The sequence below is a fragment of the Acanthochromis polyacanthus genome, chromosome 12 (assembly GCF_021347895.1).
Source record: "Acanthochromis polyacanthus isolate Apoly-LR-REF ecotype Palm Island chromosome 12, KAUST_Apoly_ChrSc, whole genome shotgun sequence".
Taxonomy (NCBI): Eukaryota; Metazoa; Chordata; class Actinopteri; family Pomacentridae; genus Acanthochromis; species Acanthochromis polyacanthus.
This window is the reverse complement of record NC_067124.1, coordinates 14,884,517-14,900,936: the sequence shown is the minus strand read 5'-3', so window position 1 is coordinate 14,900,936 and position 16,420 is coordinate 14,884,517. Positions and strand designations below refer to the sequence as shown.

The window sequence follows — 16,420 nt, the reverse complement described above, 5'->3', positions numbered from 1 at the left end:
CATCGTCTTGGACTCACCTTGTTCCCGTCTCCGTTCCCTCCTTTCCCCTGAAATACATTGCTCACAGGATTAAACTGCTTCCCCGTTTATGAATTGCATTTTTGGACTCAGTGATTTTCATTTGGCCTTCAGTTTGTTTGTTTCGCCATCTGCCATAGTTCCTGGTTTGTGAGTACTTTTCCGCTGTTCTGTAGTTTGCCGCTGTTTAGTTATTGAAGCCACCTCAGTCTTGTTTTTAGTTAGTAGTTGTTTTGTTTAAATAAACCCTTTTTTCATAAAGCTAGGCCGTCTGTTAATTGTGTCTACACCTGGGTTCACCACACCCTTCATCCCTGACAAGAAAAATACAATAAGTAACGACATACACGAAAATACGTGTATAAACCAAGTCCGCTACCTTGATGCTAATTCCTATGGGAAAACCAACTGACATGCTAACGGTTAGCACTGCGGTCGCGGAAAATAGTACAAGATCAAACTCAACAGCATTGTACTTGCTCAATTCAATAACACAAACGGTAAGTAATTCAGTACTCACAGGCATAGATTTTCCTCACTCTGAGAAAAAAGGGAACAACAATAACAGCACATAGCTGGCACAAAGTTGGAACCATGCCTAAATTCTTCAATTTACTTGTGTTCCATGCATGCATGAAAAAAAGCTAGATATAATATTGATTTCATTACTGCTCATCAAAAACAATATATCCTTTACTAAGTTCAGGATGAGTTTATTTCTGAAACCCAATTTGCCATCTCTGTGTGCACTTCTCCAAAGATATAGCCACATCAAGAAGTGACAGACTGACAACGTCTTGGTATCATACCATGGGTTTCTGCTACAATATCTGGTGAAATCTGTGAAAAGTTCAATGGAAAGGACATACTCACTTGTGGAATGTGATTCCTTGTGCCCTTGTGTTTGGGTTGCGTTGTATTGTGCAGCCCCAGGCCGCACAAGACTGTGGCATTTTGAGTTTTTTTTTTGTCAATCGGTGTGTGATAAACATGCTTATTGCTGGTTTGTTTACTCCCGCTTGCTCCCGTTCCAAGATGGCGGCGCACTGACTCATCGCTCATTGGCCGGCGAGGCATTTAGTATATCTATGTGAAGGACTCCCAGACTATGAGAAATAAGATTCTCTGGTCTGATGAGACCAAGATTGAACTTTTTGATGTTAATTCTAAGCGGTATGTGTGGAGAAAACCAGGCACTGCTCATCACCTGCCCAATACAATCCCTACAGTGAAACATGGTGATGGGAGCATCATGTTGTGGGGGTGTTTTTCAGCTGCAGGGACAGGACGACTGGTTGCAATTGAAGGATGAATGTGGCCAAGTACAGAGATATCCTGGAGGAAAACCAGAGTGCTCAGGACCTCAGACTGGGCCGAAGGTTCACCTTTCAACAGGACAATGACCCTAAGCACACAGCTAAAATAACAAAGGAGTGGCTTCAGAACAACTCTGTGACCGTTCTTGACTAGCCCAGCCAGAGCCCTGACCTAAACCCAGTTGAGTATCTCTGGAGAGACCTCAAAATGGCTGTCCACCAACGTTCACCATCCAACCTGACAGAACTGGAGAGGATCTGCAAGAAAGAGTGGCAGAGGATCCCCAAATCCAGGTGTGAAAAACTTGTTGCATCATTCCCAAGAAGACTCATGGCTGTACTAGCTGAAAAGGGTGCTTCTACTCAATACTGAGCACAGGGTCTGAATACTTATGACCATGTGATATTTCAGTTTTTCTTTTTTAATAAATTTGCAAAAATTTCTACATTTCTTTTTTTTCTGTGAAGATCGGATGCTGAGTGTACATTAATGAGAAATAAAATGAACTTTTTTGATTTTGGCAAATGGCTGCAATGACACACAGTGAAAAATTTCAAGGGGTCTGAATACTTTCCGTACCCACTGTATAAGCCAAAGCACTGGTTTGTGAGGCACTACAATGGATAGAAATCTAAGAAGAGGAGCATGGATACGGCATGCCAGGGATTTTTTTCCTCTGTTGCCTGGCCAGAGAAAATGTGTCCTGTGATGTAGATGAAGTCCTGTGGCCTGACCCAGTAGAGAGAAATGATGCTGTGGCAGAGTATTGCACTTATTTTCTTTGTACTTCATTTGTATATTTTTGTGCTTTATTTTTACGTACAAGTGCTATATGTAAATGCACAGGATTTCTGTTTTTTGTTTTTGCAAATTCTTTTTTCTATGTACAAGTGTTACAAATGTCCAGGTATTTAGTTTTGCACACGCATTTAGCCTAAACAAACATTTATTTCTACCGCTTCATGTCCTGAGCATTGCGTTTTCCTTTTTTCTATGAAGTGTTTAGTGACTACTCAGTAGAGTATTTAATTTTGATTGACTTGAGGCATGATTTGACAGCATAGTTCAGTTTTGAGCACAGATTGAACTGTTTTGGGGTGAAAGTTTGGTTTTGTAAGAAGAGTCAGAGGTTTTGTGAATGTAGCTTGAAAATTGGGTTTTGTGTTCACAGTTTAGGGAAAAGGAGAGCAGCTTTCCAGGAATGTGTCTTAGCAATCGAGAAAAACTAAGAATTTTGAACATGTGACTTCAGTTTCAATCAATGCTTGTTAGCAATTGAAAAAAACTGTAAATCGTGTCCTGTAGAGTGCCTGTATTCACCTTATTCAGGAAGTGAGGCAGGGCGGCGCCATTTTTGAGATCGACTTCCGGTTGACCGTCTTCGCACTACAACAACATCGAGTCCTCTCGCTACTGTAGCTACTTTTAACTGTTCTTTTAAGCGATTTTAACATGTTTGGCATCAATTGCGCTGTCCGTGGGTGCCACAACAACTGGGGAAAGATGAAGCTTTCTCTCTCTCAGAATTGTTTAGAGCACGGAAAGGTTAGATCTGAATGCTGCTGACCAGCTCATGGCTATGTAAACACACAGCTTGCATCGGTCACTGTCAGCGCAGCTACAGCGATTCTACCAAAGTTCAGTTTCCACTAAAGACCTACCTATGCCATCAGTGAGGTAAAAAGATACTCTCTGCTATTTTGAAACGTTGTTATGACTGCGGTTTGGTCAGAATCAGTTTTTTGTTGCTCCAGGGAATTAGCATTAGCTTGTGACTGGGCTAATAACACAGTAAACCGCAGGAGCTGTTTCACAAATGACAATAACAACCTCCGTTTGCACAACCACATCATATATATATGAATCAAATAAAGTTTTATTCAAATCAACATACCTTCCATAATATCGCAGCAGTGTGACTGCAGGACCGTCCCAACCCAGCGATACAGGAGTATCCCGTGGTCTCCACCACTCCATCAGCTGTCACCAACACCCACGCCATCTGTGAGGAGGTACTAGCCTGACTCGGACTGACATTAGCTTTAAGAAACGTATATTCCCGTTCTTGATGTAACAGAACAGCACCGACTTTACCACTGTGCAAATATTGATAGGCTTCAGTGCTCTTATAATTCCTCATAGCCGAGCGATCAACGCCAAGAGACAACACGAAATAGTTAAAAATATCGCCATACATGACTTGTGGCCACTTTTTCATGTCATCCTCCCACTCTGTAATAAGTCGCGGATGCGGCAGACTTGATCCATTTCTGTTTTTTAAAGAGGTTTTCGTTTCTTCCCACATCACTCTCTAAGTTGTAAACACCGGCATGATCGAGTTACCGGAAGTGCTACTCAAAACAGGAAGTCCCGCCCGTTGGAAAATGGGCGGAGCTGAATAAGGTGAATAACCAGAGTGGTGACATGACACATAGACATATATAGGTAGACGCCTCATAGGCTGTCGAGAGGCGTGCTTACAGCGCCGCCATCTTGGACCGGGGCCAGCCGAGGCAGCGGTGCATAGAAGTCTATGGAGGAGAGAGGTACTGCTGAATCTAAAAGTGGAATTATTCGCCGAACTTTGAACCGATTGCCAAACTGTTTGATTTTTAGAAACGTCACACGTGTAGCTACTATACAAAGTGCTCGGATATTTTTTTACAGTGCTGGTTTTGCCACTCAACACTTAGATGCCGGACTTCTGTTCAGCCTATGGATGCTCTAATGAGCGCTGTAAGGAAACAAGAGCTCGTGGGATTACTTTTCACATGTAAGATGTATGTAAGGAATAATATATTGTTAGCAGGTTGTCATAGCTAGAGTGAAATAAACGCCGAGAAGACGGATAGAACCCCTCAGCTCCGTGTCTGGCTTCTACTACCCATGATCTAACCAGCTCTCTACATCATCCTGTGTATTACACAGCTGCTTACCGGTGAAATAACTGATCTGAGACAATTTTTTGTTTAAAATTCGATGTTATGAATCTAGCGTTCCTAGCAGCTTACTGCAGTAATTGGTGGGTTAGAATACAGCATCTGATTGATCTAATAGCCCTGATTTATGATGGAACTATTTTTGTTGTAGACAATTCTTTATTTCTGGCTACTTTTCTCACGTTTAAGCTTTCCCAAAGAACGTGATTTATACACATGATATAATAGTAATAATAATGATAAAAACAATAGTAATAATAGCAGTAATAATAGTAATAATTGATATAATATTAAGAGTAGTAATAATAATAATTATTATTAACAGTAGTAATAATAGCAGTATGGCAAAACCAGCATTGTAAAAAATATCCGAGCACCTTGTATAGTAGCTACACGTGTGACGTTTCTAAAAATCAAACAGTTTGGCAATCGGTTCAAAATTCGGCGAATAATTCCACTTTTAGATTCAGCAGTACCTCTCTCCTCCATAGATGTCTATGCACCGCTGCCTCCGCTGGCCCCGGTCCAAGATGGCGGCGCTGCAGGCACATCGCTCGAGTGGGCAGCCGCAGTCAATGAGGCGTCTACGTATATATGTCTATGACATGACAGGTCCAAAAAATTTTGGTCACGTGATCTATTAACGTTAACGTTTCCTGTTAACGTTGTTTACACCGCAGAGAGTAATTCTAGGTCCTTTTTCGTTTCTTAAATACCTGAAAAATGACGGGCTGTTGTGCCTTTGGGTGCACAAATCGATCGGAGAAGGGATTCCACATGTTTAGATTTCCCAGTAATAGTGAAGGAAGGAAACTGTGGGAAAATAAAGTCCAGAGAGTGGGATGGAAACCGACTTCATCATCGTTTTTGTGCCAGGTTAGTCCCATGTATGTACTTTCATGTTATGATGTATGGGTGAATGACAGAAAAGTTTTTATGTGATTTTAGGCAGTTGTGGTTATTTTGACTGACCATTTTCATGCATGGAGATGCATGAAATACGGGCCGCTGAAGTTTAACGGGTTACCCCGTTAAACTTCAGCGGCCTGTATGTGCAAACGTATTTTACTAAATTGACCGAAGCTGCAAACTCGATGATAGAAACATTATACACCCATGGAAAGCTTAGATTCTCATGAATCCGCCGGTATAAACCACTTTCAGATGTGATTACCACAGCGGATAATATAAACACATTTGTCCAACAAACAGCAAATAACGTAAACAGCACAACTCACCTTTGAAGGCTCAAAACTAGTCACAGATGAAAATATTCCACAAAAACGGTCATAATCCAACCTTGGACATCCAGACAAAACAAGCCAGTAAAATATTTTGTCCAAAACATGTCTTGGAATCGGTAAGCAATCCACAAATGGCTAATTTTCGTGAATGTGCACCTCGCGCTGCGCGTCCCATATTGAGTGAATGGAAACAAAATGGTGTCAAATCCCCAGTTGTCGCCACTCTGGTTATACAGGCACTCTAGTGTCCTGAGGTCTATGGTGACCTCTTGTGGTGAAAGTTCACATCTTATCTGTGCATGGAAGAGAAAGCAGCACAAAGCATGCCGGGAGAAAAGTTTTGAATTCTCCTCATCGAATATAAATGAGGTACTATGTGTAACGCTTTGTTCATATTGTTGACTGTGTAACGCAACAACAACAATAATGAAGCAACAACGGAAGCAATAATACAGTCTAATAATAATAATAATAATAATAATACAATGCATAGTTGTCTTCTGCTACTTTTGTGAGTATCTTTCTCTGTGTTTTCGTGTCGTCGCTCTCCAGCTGGCGCTCATCAACTCCCGATGAGGATGATTGACGTGAGATCTGCTGAAGAAGGCGGGCTTTGGAAAACGACGTCAAGTTGGAAACACGCAGCCGCGAAAATACACGATGCCCTGCAGGATTCCCTTCGAAATAAAAGCACTGAAATTCTTCAAGTAAAGGTAAAGTACAGTAAAGGCGGTGACGGCAGCCACATGCAAAACATATGAAATTACGGAAATGGTCTTTATATCCCACTTAGGCAGTGCACGGATGTTGGCTTCTCAACGACGTAAGAAAAGATAAATGGAAATAAAACACAGCCAGGTAAATTTGTCCGTGAAAATAAAACATGTCATCAAAAAAGGGAGAAATATTTGTAAACAGATAGCTGTTTCTGGGATTGAAAAAAATGTAGAAAAAAAATTTCCAACTGAAAAGTAAAACACTAAAAATTATTACTTCACACACACACACACACACACACACACACACACACACACACACACACACACACACACACACACACACCCCTCCACACACACGTAGCATTTATATATGTCTTTTTAATCACAAATTTTCACGTTTTTAAAGTGTTTTTAAGCTTTTGTCATTCTTTTTGTTGCAATATTATTTATGTATTTATTTTGTCATGTATTTTTCTTTCATGTCAATATTTTGTATTTAATTTTCTATTTTATCTGGGCTCAGTTACAACATTTTCTCTCTGAGGACAAAAGGAGGGTGTGATTTACATATATACATATAGTTTAGAAGTGTATAGTTTAGTGTTTTATTTTTCAGTGGAATTTCTCTCAAAGCCCATTTTCCCTCCTGTATAAACGTTGTTTAATCACAAATATCTCAATTCCAATGTCTTTTTTAAAATTACAAATTATATTTTTAGTTTTTCAGTTACACATTTTATTTTCAGAGTGAAACACAACCGTCTCGCTTCGGAGCTCTTATTTTGAAACACGTTACTTGGTCATTTGTTTAGAAATCTTTGGACTTGATGGTATATCCAGGGAAATTCAGCTGGGGGGGTACACGAAGACTATTTCAAGTGGAATTAAGAAGTATCTCATGCTTGAGAATGACTCAGAAAGGCTGTTTAAATTGAAGTAAGTTTGACTTTACAGGTCCTTGAATGCACCAGTCCGGTGTCGCAGTTCGCCTCCTTCGACACTTTGCGGCCGCTTTGCTTCAGCTCACTGTCATCTCTGCGCACTGTCACTTGTTGAGCCGCACATTATTCAGTGTTTTTCCTCTTTCTGACCTGCCCAGGTGAATAGTACAGGTGTGACTAAGTGATTTCTTGTCGCTGTGCTGAATCGCAGGTGACACAATGATGGATAAACTCCGCCGAGTTTAGGAGCAACAGCGGATTTTTGGGAGCTCCGCTTATCTGACGCTGGATATCTGAATCTCTGCAATGACTGAGTCCTCCAAACCGCCTTTAGGGTGAGTTTTTGAGAGCATTTTACTGGAAAAATAGCTGTATTTTCTTGTTTTTGACTGCTTTCTGGGTAATAACATTAATTTTAACCCCTCAAGTCTAACACCCTCCTGCTATTTCTAGCCTTCTAGCCACATTGATGAGCTTATTTCTAATTTTCTCGTGATGTTGTGACATATTCTAACATATTCTAACTCTAGCTCTGTGGTTGTCATTTTCATTCCTATGTTTTTCTTGTTAACTCTTGGTTAACAACGAAACTGAGGATTTATTTGGGTTTGTTGCCTCCATTGAAAAGCCTGTGCAGCCTATAGACAGACTGACAACAGAGAGAGTTTTCCAGCAGCACTCTGTCAGAATAGACATGAGAGCTGGTGGTGGGGCAACATCACCTGTAGACTGTGCTTTTAATTTTTCCTGTTTTTGAGACTGGTAGCTGTAGTTTGGTCCACATAATCTGAAAGATGTCACGTCAGGAAGCCATCTGTCTGCTAATATGTCTAATAAAAGATCTGCTCTATTAATTAGATTGTGTGAGGGCAGTGTGGTGCAATAGGGCCATTTTTTCTAGTTATTATATTCTGTGAGACCCTATGTATGACTAAACATCTCCTGTTTATCAGTAATTTGTAAATTTAAGTGCCAAGATATGACACTGTTGGCATGTTGTGTTTGAAGTAACAGTCAAATTTGCTTTTTTCCCCTCTCCTGCATAGAAGAAGAGCAAGTGATAAAGACCGAATTTTAGTCCTCAGTTGCTACATTCTTTAATCATTTGTGGGGGGGGGGGGGAATTACAAAAGTTTAGCCCATTGTCTAAATGGTTTTGACTTAACAGAAAATGAATGTATGATGTGTCTTTGAGCATCACTGGGCAGGTGTGGCTCGACCTCAGCATCATTATTTGGTGCTTGGGTGCTAATTATAGGAGTAGCTGGAGAGCCAGTGTTGCTGACTTCATCAATCCTGAGCTCAGCACTGAAATTAGATGTGTTACACCTTTTTATTTATCATACATTAACTCATTCTGTAGGTGTGATAGTACTGAAACAGCAGATGTGCGGTAGTACTTGTGTGTTCTTCGGTGTCGGTACCAGGAGGGTTTGATTCGGTCCTGATGAAGCTTTGGTCTTTTTTCTCCTCTTGATCTTTAAAGTAAAGGTCCCTTTAACCAGATACTCTTAATTACAGTGATTTCAGACACTCAAGCGCTTTTTGGCCAAGTTACAAAGCAGACCGGTCGCAGAGTCTGGCAGCGGAACCAAAATGCCTTTTTATCGGGTCAGTGTGTGACATTTCTCTCCATATAAATCGCCATGACAACTCCTTTTGTGTCAGGATCCCTCTTTCGTCATCGCGCAGGGAGCAGCTACTTTACTACACAGCGCGGTTCTAATGAAACGCAGCTCGTAAAAACTACATTAAGACACTCAGGAGACAACCTGGGTAGGAAGGAGAGAGAGAGAGAGGACTGCTCTTTTCAGGGAAGTGGACTACCTGGTCATTGAAACCTGAGCAGTAGGTGTAGAAGAGTGGGTGTGAATGGGTGTCTAAAAAGGCTGAGGGAGTCTTTTAGAAGTGGTGGAAAGAAGAAGCCCCAGTTCTGAGCTTTATAAACCTGCAATGAAGCAAAAGGCAGCTGAGACAACTTGATTTTTTTGTACATTGAGATCAACATTTTCCAAAATCTAGCAACTTGCTTACTGATTTGAGGCAAACATAATTTCCCTGGACTTCTTTCTTTAGTGGCTGCAGTGAACCAACTCCTGATTCACTCTTTTGTTGGAGCTCTGTTATTTGCATTTATACTGAAGTAGTCTCGCTTAAAGGCTGCAGCATCTACAACAGTCTTAATTAGCACGCTGGTGTTTTCCTCTGCATGTCTGGACCTGGTGTGTTTGTGTGTGTTTGTGAGTTTTAGCCCAGAAGCTTCTGATTAATGTGGCTTCGTTACTCGGTCTTAATTTCGGTATCCACTCCCACAAAGGCAATAAGGAAGCAGCAGACGAGCCACTTCAATAAATTCGGATCCACAGCATTCCTCACTTGTGTTTCCCTCAGTCTTCAAAGTGTTTTACCGAGCTGTCGGTTTAATAGATTTTTTTTTTTCCTCTGTGTGTTTTTCTGAAAACACAATCTTGTGTGACGTCAGAACCTTGTGAGTTTACTTCGGTCACATGGTTGATGATCATCCACGCTTTTTTCCTTTTCCTAGTTTGTGCCTCATGAGGTGCAAAGAAAAGGGGAAAAAAAAAAAAAAAAAAGAGCCTGACCGCCATCGTGATCCTGATTGGTGCTGCCATCTGCTTCTCTCTTTTATTTAAAGTGCATCTGTTCTTTGTGGTGTGCTTGTTTTTGTTTGTTTGTGTATTCAGGTTTAAAACACAGATTTTACAGATAAGTGCAGTTTGGGATTACAAATAACTGTCCATTCATCCTCAGCACACGCCAAGGGATAATTACCGGCTGTCAAACTGTCCAGTGTCTATACACTGTACGCTCTTGGGCAGTCCAGAACACTGTAAATGGAGGAAGATGCCGATCCAGAGTAAATGTCTGTTGATTAATTTGAAGCTGTGGACTAAAATGCTAATGTCACTGCATTTTATTCAAGTCGACGTGTGTCTCCGAGTTTATACGGCTTCTTAAAACACTCGGTATACGCTGAGTATCATAAGATAAAGTTACCTGTCGTTGCTGTGTCTTTCTCTTTGCTGTGATTCTTTAGACGGATGCAGACGCAGCTTTTCCAGCCTCCACAAACCTGCTCTAAGATTAAGGTTCATGTGGTCAGCCGCTCGCTCAGCACTGCTGACTCAGGGAGCTCCCTTTTTTTTTGTTTTTCTTTTGCTACAAAGCTATACTGTATGTACCAAGAGGAAACCGTGCATATGGTCACATCTGGATATTTTAGGTTATTTTTATGACGGATTCAATTTCACTCTGGTGAAAGTCGAGCTAGACGAGAGAGAACGTATTAGAGGCTGTGCGTTATTGGCAGTGGTACGGTATGTATCTGGTAATATCTGCATCCACTTGCAGGCTATCCTGTTTTTAAATAGAGAGGGTGTGGATGCACTGCTGCCACAAGCTTCTTCTGTAACTATAAAAGCTTCACCAACACATGCACTCATTGAACGTACTAGATCAGAAGCATACAGTATGATTATTGCTTAATTTAATAAGGATTCTGTCTATGTTAGAAATGTAATGCGTATTTTGATTGTGAAACAAATATTTAGTTTATTAATTAAAACCTTAACGTGCGACCCTTTTCATGAACAGTTACAGTAATGTCTGTTGTGGTTCCAAGTAGCAGTTTATTATATGGAAAAGGCACAGTAGGGCGTAATTAACGGGTCCTTGGTCTGTGTGCAATCAAAGCAACACCAGTGCTCTGATTCTATTTACTCCAAAGCCATGATGATACATGGGAAGCATCTGAGATATCTAGACTGGCTGTATTTATAGACTGTTGTGCTCCTTAGGCCCGCTTCACTGTTCACTTCTGCTTTTTGCCAGCCTCGATGTACCGGTGGGCAAAACCACTGGCAGACAGCATTTACAACCAAGTTTCTGCCTGTTTATTTAACAGTGTCAAGCATCTACCATAGACCGTATCTGTCTGTAATATGCAGCTGCTACGGGCGGCTCAGATTTATTTCTGGAAGCCTGCTGTCATATGTTACACACTGTGGTATGTGTGTTTGTCAGAGAGGAAGACAGACGGACTGCACGTGTGCAACTACGGATTGGACAGATTCCTCCAGCACCAGCTAAAGGTCTGCAGCAGTGGGATCGAGTGATAAAGCAGAGGGGTGGTAGAGTGGACAAGTTGCAATGGTTTTGCAACCCTTTCAATGTTGCTGCTTTGCTCTATCTCGATTTCAAAACTAAAAAAAATACCCAATTTAGCAACAGTAATTTGTGACCTTTACACAAAATTATTACTAAACCAGTAGAGTCTGACAGTAGGGAGCACATGAACATTCCTTATCTGTGGTGGCATTGCTGCCTTTAGGCCTTTTTAAAAAAATATTATTAAAAGGGCAGCACTGAATGCAAGAAATACAGTTTTCACTTGTAGTCTTTTTCTACCAAACTTTAATTTAGCATTGAAAGCCTTAGATTGATAAATGCTGTATTTTAAAGGAACCCCTGGGTCTTCCAGTGCCAACAGTATCTGTAACTTAGGTGTTTTTCGTCTCTCCATCAGGGCCTCTCTCTAATTGAACCTCCAGCTCAGGGAATAGAGAACAGACTAATTATTATTTCCTGCTGTTCTGCTTCTACATTCCAGCTCTCCTTCCTTTCGTCTCTCCTGTTGGGCTCCACCCATCTACTCTTTCTATTCCCTTTCTTCTCATTCTCCATCCATATGAGGTTTGGTGCCTCCTGAGATTCCCTCTTCCCTCCCTCTCAACCTTTATTATTCCTGCTTCCCTTCTTCCTCTCCTGTGGGCCTGTTTGCCACCCAGGAGCTTCACCTTTACTGCAGAATGGAAACAGTGAAAATAGCTTATGTGCCCCGCTAAAAACTTATTTATCACCATGTTTTTGATTAAATGGATAAATGTGTGTTTCACCTTTGAAGACTAAATGCTGACATTGGAGTCCTGTAATGGATTTTAAATGTTAGAGGAGATCAAAGCGGATGCAAAGCAAAATGTCTTGTTACTTAAGTGCACAGATGTCAGATTTTTGTACTAAAAGCAATGAATACCAATATGTCCATTAATAAATGGGTGAAAAAAACTGTAGTCTTCTATCAGTGATTCACCTCAGTCATTAAAAGAGTGCTGAGGTTGACTGGGAGGAAAAAGACTAAATGTTTGAAGCTTCAAAATCTATTTCCACGAAGCATTTCCACATGTACAGAAATACTCTCTGGCCAAAGTGTTCTTCTCATTTGTTGAATTTTGTTCCCTGAATGGAAGATAGACATGTTTTTTCCAGCTGTGCAGACAGTGGGGTGGGTCGGCTTCCTGCTCCTATTTTTGGAGAATTATTGTTGTCTTGGAACATGATTTGTGTCAAAGTGTTACCGCATGGCTCTTTGTCAGTGGTCACAAGTGGAATAAGATGACTGCATGTGTGAGGAGAGCAGCAGATAGGAAAGAGCAGGAGTGGAGTGATGTTACAGTAAGTGGATTTCACTCCTTTAGGTGTGAAACAGATACTGCTGGATTGCTGGTCGCTGACTCAACATGAGGTAACTGCAATGCATGTAAAACCTGAGAATAACTGTTAGAGAGTGTAAGAAACCTAATTGATCCCAATGAGTAGCAAATCATTTAGCACCTAAGGCGTCATGTCCCTTTATATTCTCCCCGGAGTTATTATGTATTGTTACTGACGCTGTGAGTGTGCAGAGCTCTAACTCGATACTTTTAGGGTAATTCCCACCTGATGTTCTTATTAATCAGGTTGCATACAGCAGAAACCATTTCAAAAACAATGAATCTTAATTTTAAATGCAGGAAATTCAACAATTGTAATTCAAGTTGAATGCAGTTTGTGGTAGAGCTGCAGTTTGTGTGCAAAAGTAGTAAAATTATTGCATGTGGGGCTAATCAGCTCCAGTAGAATATAATTTCATAATTTAAATCAGAGGACATCTCATGATTATAGGCTGAAAGCAACCACAGACTGTTACCATGGCATTGTGTTTGGTTAAGTGCAGTGGAGCCAAGTTTTTTATTTTTTATTTTAGTACATCTAATAAACTTCCATATTGTGCTAATATGGATTTATTATTATTGTTATTATTACTATTATTGGTTTGTAGGGGACAAAAAAACCCACTGACATTACATTCATCAGCTACAACAGTGTCCTCTACTTATGAATGAATTCTAGGGGTTTTAGGACAGTTCATTCTGAATTTTCAAACCAAAAAAACACTAACATGTGAAATGAGTTATTTTAATTGCCCCTGAGTTTGTAACATTTGGTCTGTTTTACTGAGTGAAAGAAAAAGCTCTACGAAGCGATTTTTTTTTTCTAAGTGGTACATAAAGCATCAGGTCCAACAGCTGTAGCTTGCATGATTAGGAGCACTGCTGATATCCTGCAGCTGTCATTAATTATATTAAAACCACTATTGGTTAAGGGTGTTCTATTGTCAGACAAATATATTAAGCCTCTATTTGTTTTAGATTTGTGGTATTAGCACCTGTCACTGCCACCTTTTCTGAGTTACTGGACTCTCCTTGTTCATTTTTCTAAACCGATATATGACCACAAAGGTGCTGCGATTTACGGCTTTGCAACTAAATCCTTGATGTTAATGTCAATAGATGGATATCAAAATGCAAATATTTAAAGTTAAGCGCCTTAAGATAAACAGTCGACGCCAGTTAGACTTGCAGAGAATGCAAACAGTGGAAAATGACATTTCTTTTGGTTTCATTGAGCTGCTTTTATACAGGTGAATAGAAGCAAATCTAGAAAATATGAAGCCAATTATTAGAAAACAGACAGTTCTGTAAAAATTCAACGCTGCATGTATACACACTTGCAGTATTGTTAAAGATGCATCCTAGATTACTTCTGAGCATCTTAAACAAATTAGAGATGCATCAAAATGATTCAGGGTCGACCACTATGGTTTTTCTGGAGCCAATGATAGTTATTAGTAATCAAGGAGACTGATAGCCCAATTTCGCTGTGTTTGTTTAGTTAAGTTTTAATTGTGTTTAATTTAAAGGGAACTTGTCAACATTAATCCTTCGGTGTTCACGTGATACTACTCGAGACATGTAACCAATCCTGTAATTCTGTGGTCAGGACATCACTTGTAGAGTGAGAAGAGGCGACTTCATGAGAGCCGAAGTAGTGGCATTTTTAAATGTGTTTATATTATCTTTAAAAAAAACTCAAAAAACAATGATATCACCAATTGGAAAAATGCTAAACATTGGATCTGATATTCAGACGGGCTGGTAATGAGTCCACCCCAAAAAGATCATAGTAAATTTGATGTTAAAACATCTGAATAAATTGGCAACTTTACTATACTGCAGTAATTTTTGAATTTTGTGTTTCTTGTAACAGCAGGGACAGTAATGAGGCTTTGAATTCAGATTATTCAGCTGGCACTATCAGAGTCCTTTCACTTGGCATTGCAGTGGGGTGGGGTTTTTAAGCACATTGCCAGTAATATGAGCATCAAGACATATGCTGAATTAGGAGACTGTGTTCCTAGCAACCACAAACAAATGCTTTGCTGGGGTCATATGTCTCCAGATGCTTACTTACGAGTAAAATCTTTCACACACTCCCTCTGTCTTTTCTTTCCTTCTGTCCTTGTTCATTACGGCCACTTGCTCTTTGTGCGCATGCATCCAAAATCCACAGCTGCTACTAAACCGAGATCTGCTTTCTTCTGCAGTCGAGTGGTATAAATATAGGTTGCCATGGGGACGCCATGACACCGAAGGGGTATGCTGGCTTGGTAGCGGGATAGTGTGTGTTTGGACTAAGTGGAGGAGCTGAGTGTCCGGGATTCATGTCATTCACAGCGTCCAGAGCACAATAGGAGGTGAAAGCTCAAGTGTGGCAATGACAAGTGTGTTTTCAGCTCCAATGTGCATGTGTTTATACTTGCATGTGAGTGGGTGGAGTGTTATGAATCCATTCTATTTTTAGACATGGATTTTTTTGGACTTTTGGACTTCTGAATGAGCAATATAAAAGGAATGAGGTAATCTTTTTTTAATTGAGTTTATATTGCGGTATTTGAATTATAGTTGCTCTGTGACTAACATTCTTTTATGGTACTACCTCTTTAACTTATATAGTACTTTAGGGTTTAGTGTCTTGCTCAAGGATTGGTGGAGCTCAGGGTTAAAGGTCAAGGATGAGCTGCAATCACTGTGACCACAACACCACCCTTGCAACAGATATCCAAACCCTTTTCCCAACTAAGCTCCTGCATTTTGTTGTTGTTATAAAACTATTTAAAAGTTATTGATTGGAAATGAAAGATTCTTTAAAACAGCCTGATTGTGTCCTTCAGATGAAATCTCATGCTGGTATTGTTACTGCTCAGTAGGTTTTTAAAACACTAACTTTATTTATTGATTTAGGCGACATCACTAACTATACCATTTCAGTCAAAGTCTTGCAATACAGCTGAAATCCTTTTTTTTTTTTGAAAGAGTGTTAGTCAAGTAAACAAGTTAACCAGTGACGTACATTTTTGTGTAAATCTTTATTCATGGCCGCTTGTCTTTTTTCCCCTCCCGTTGTTTATATTCTCAGAATGCATAAAGTGTGTCACAGTGACTGCAGGTCAGTTGGCAGTGTATTTTGGCCTAATAATCATCTCCATTCCCAGTTGGCTGTTTTCATTAGAGGATAGTAATTCATTGTTTCAGTGATCCTGTTGTGGCACACAGCACTGACATCAGGATGTCTGTCTGTCCGTCCGTCTGTTCTGGCTGCCGCGTCACGTTTTCTTTTGCGTACATCCACAGCAGACGTTGCTGTTTATAGTCTGTCTGTTTCTTTGTCACTGTCGCTTTTGTAACTCCTACATCTTTAATATGTATCTCTGCGCCCTGGTATTGTAGGTATCTAGTATAGTTTCAAAGCATGAAACTCCTATGCAATAGTGAAAAAACACCCAACAGCACGTTAGTTCATAGAATTTGTTTTGGTGAGGGTGGTGCTGACAGAGCACACACTAACATATTCCGATATTTTTATAAGGCCTTCAAGAGTGGGAACGTTATACTGAGTTTCCACGGCTGAGATAAATACAGGCTGACTTCTTTCCCCAACAAGAAAACTATAAAAAAAAGTTAAAGTAGTCTCCAGTGTGTCTGAGCAGTATTTCCACAAACAACAGTATTCTGACTGACGTAGGTGGATTTGCATTTACATGCATCGGCACAGTGGTGTAGCCA

General features: G+C 40.3%; 1 protein-coding gene across 5 annotated transcripts in view; it reads left to right on the top strand.

Moving 5' to 3' along the window:
* Positions 1 to 7,056: 7,056 nt before the first annotated feature.
* cobl (cordon-bleu WH2 repeat protein) overlaps positions 7,057 to 16,420 on the top strand; it is a 60,438-nt gene continuing 51,074 nt past the window's right edge. For all 5 annotated transcript variants that reach the window (XM_051956998.1, XM_022220150.2, XM_051956996.1 and 2 more), the window contains exons 1-2: positions 7,057 to 7,173; positions 7,390 to 7,513. In XM_051956998.1, coding sequence (XP_051812958.1) covers positions 7,485 to 7,513 — 29 coding nt within the window. In that variant the 5' untranslated portion in view covers positions 7,057 to 7,173; positions 7,390 to 7,484. The remainder of the gene's footprint in view (positions 7,174 to 7,389; positions 7,514 to 16,420) is intronic.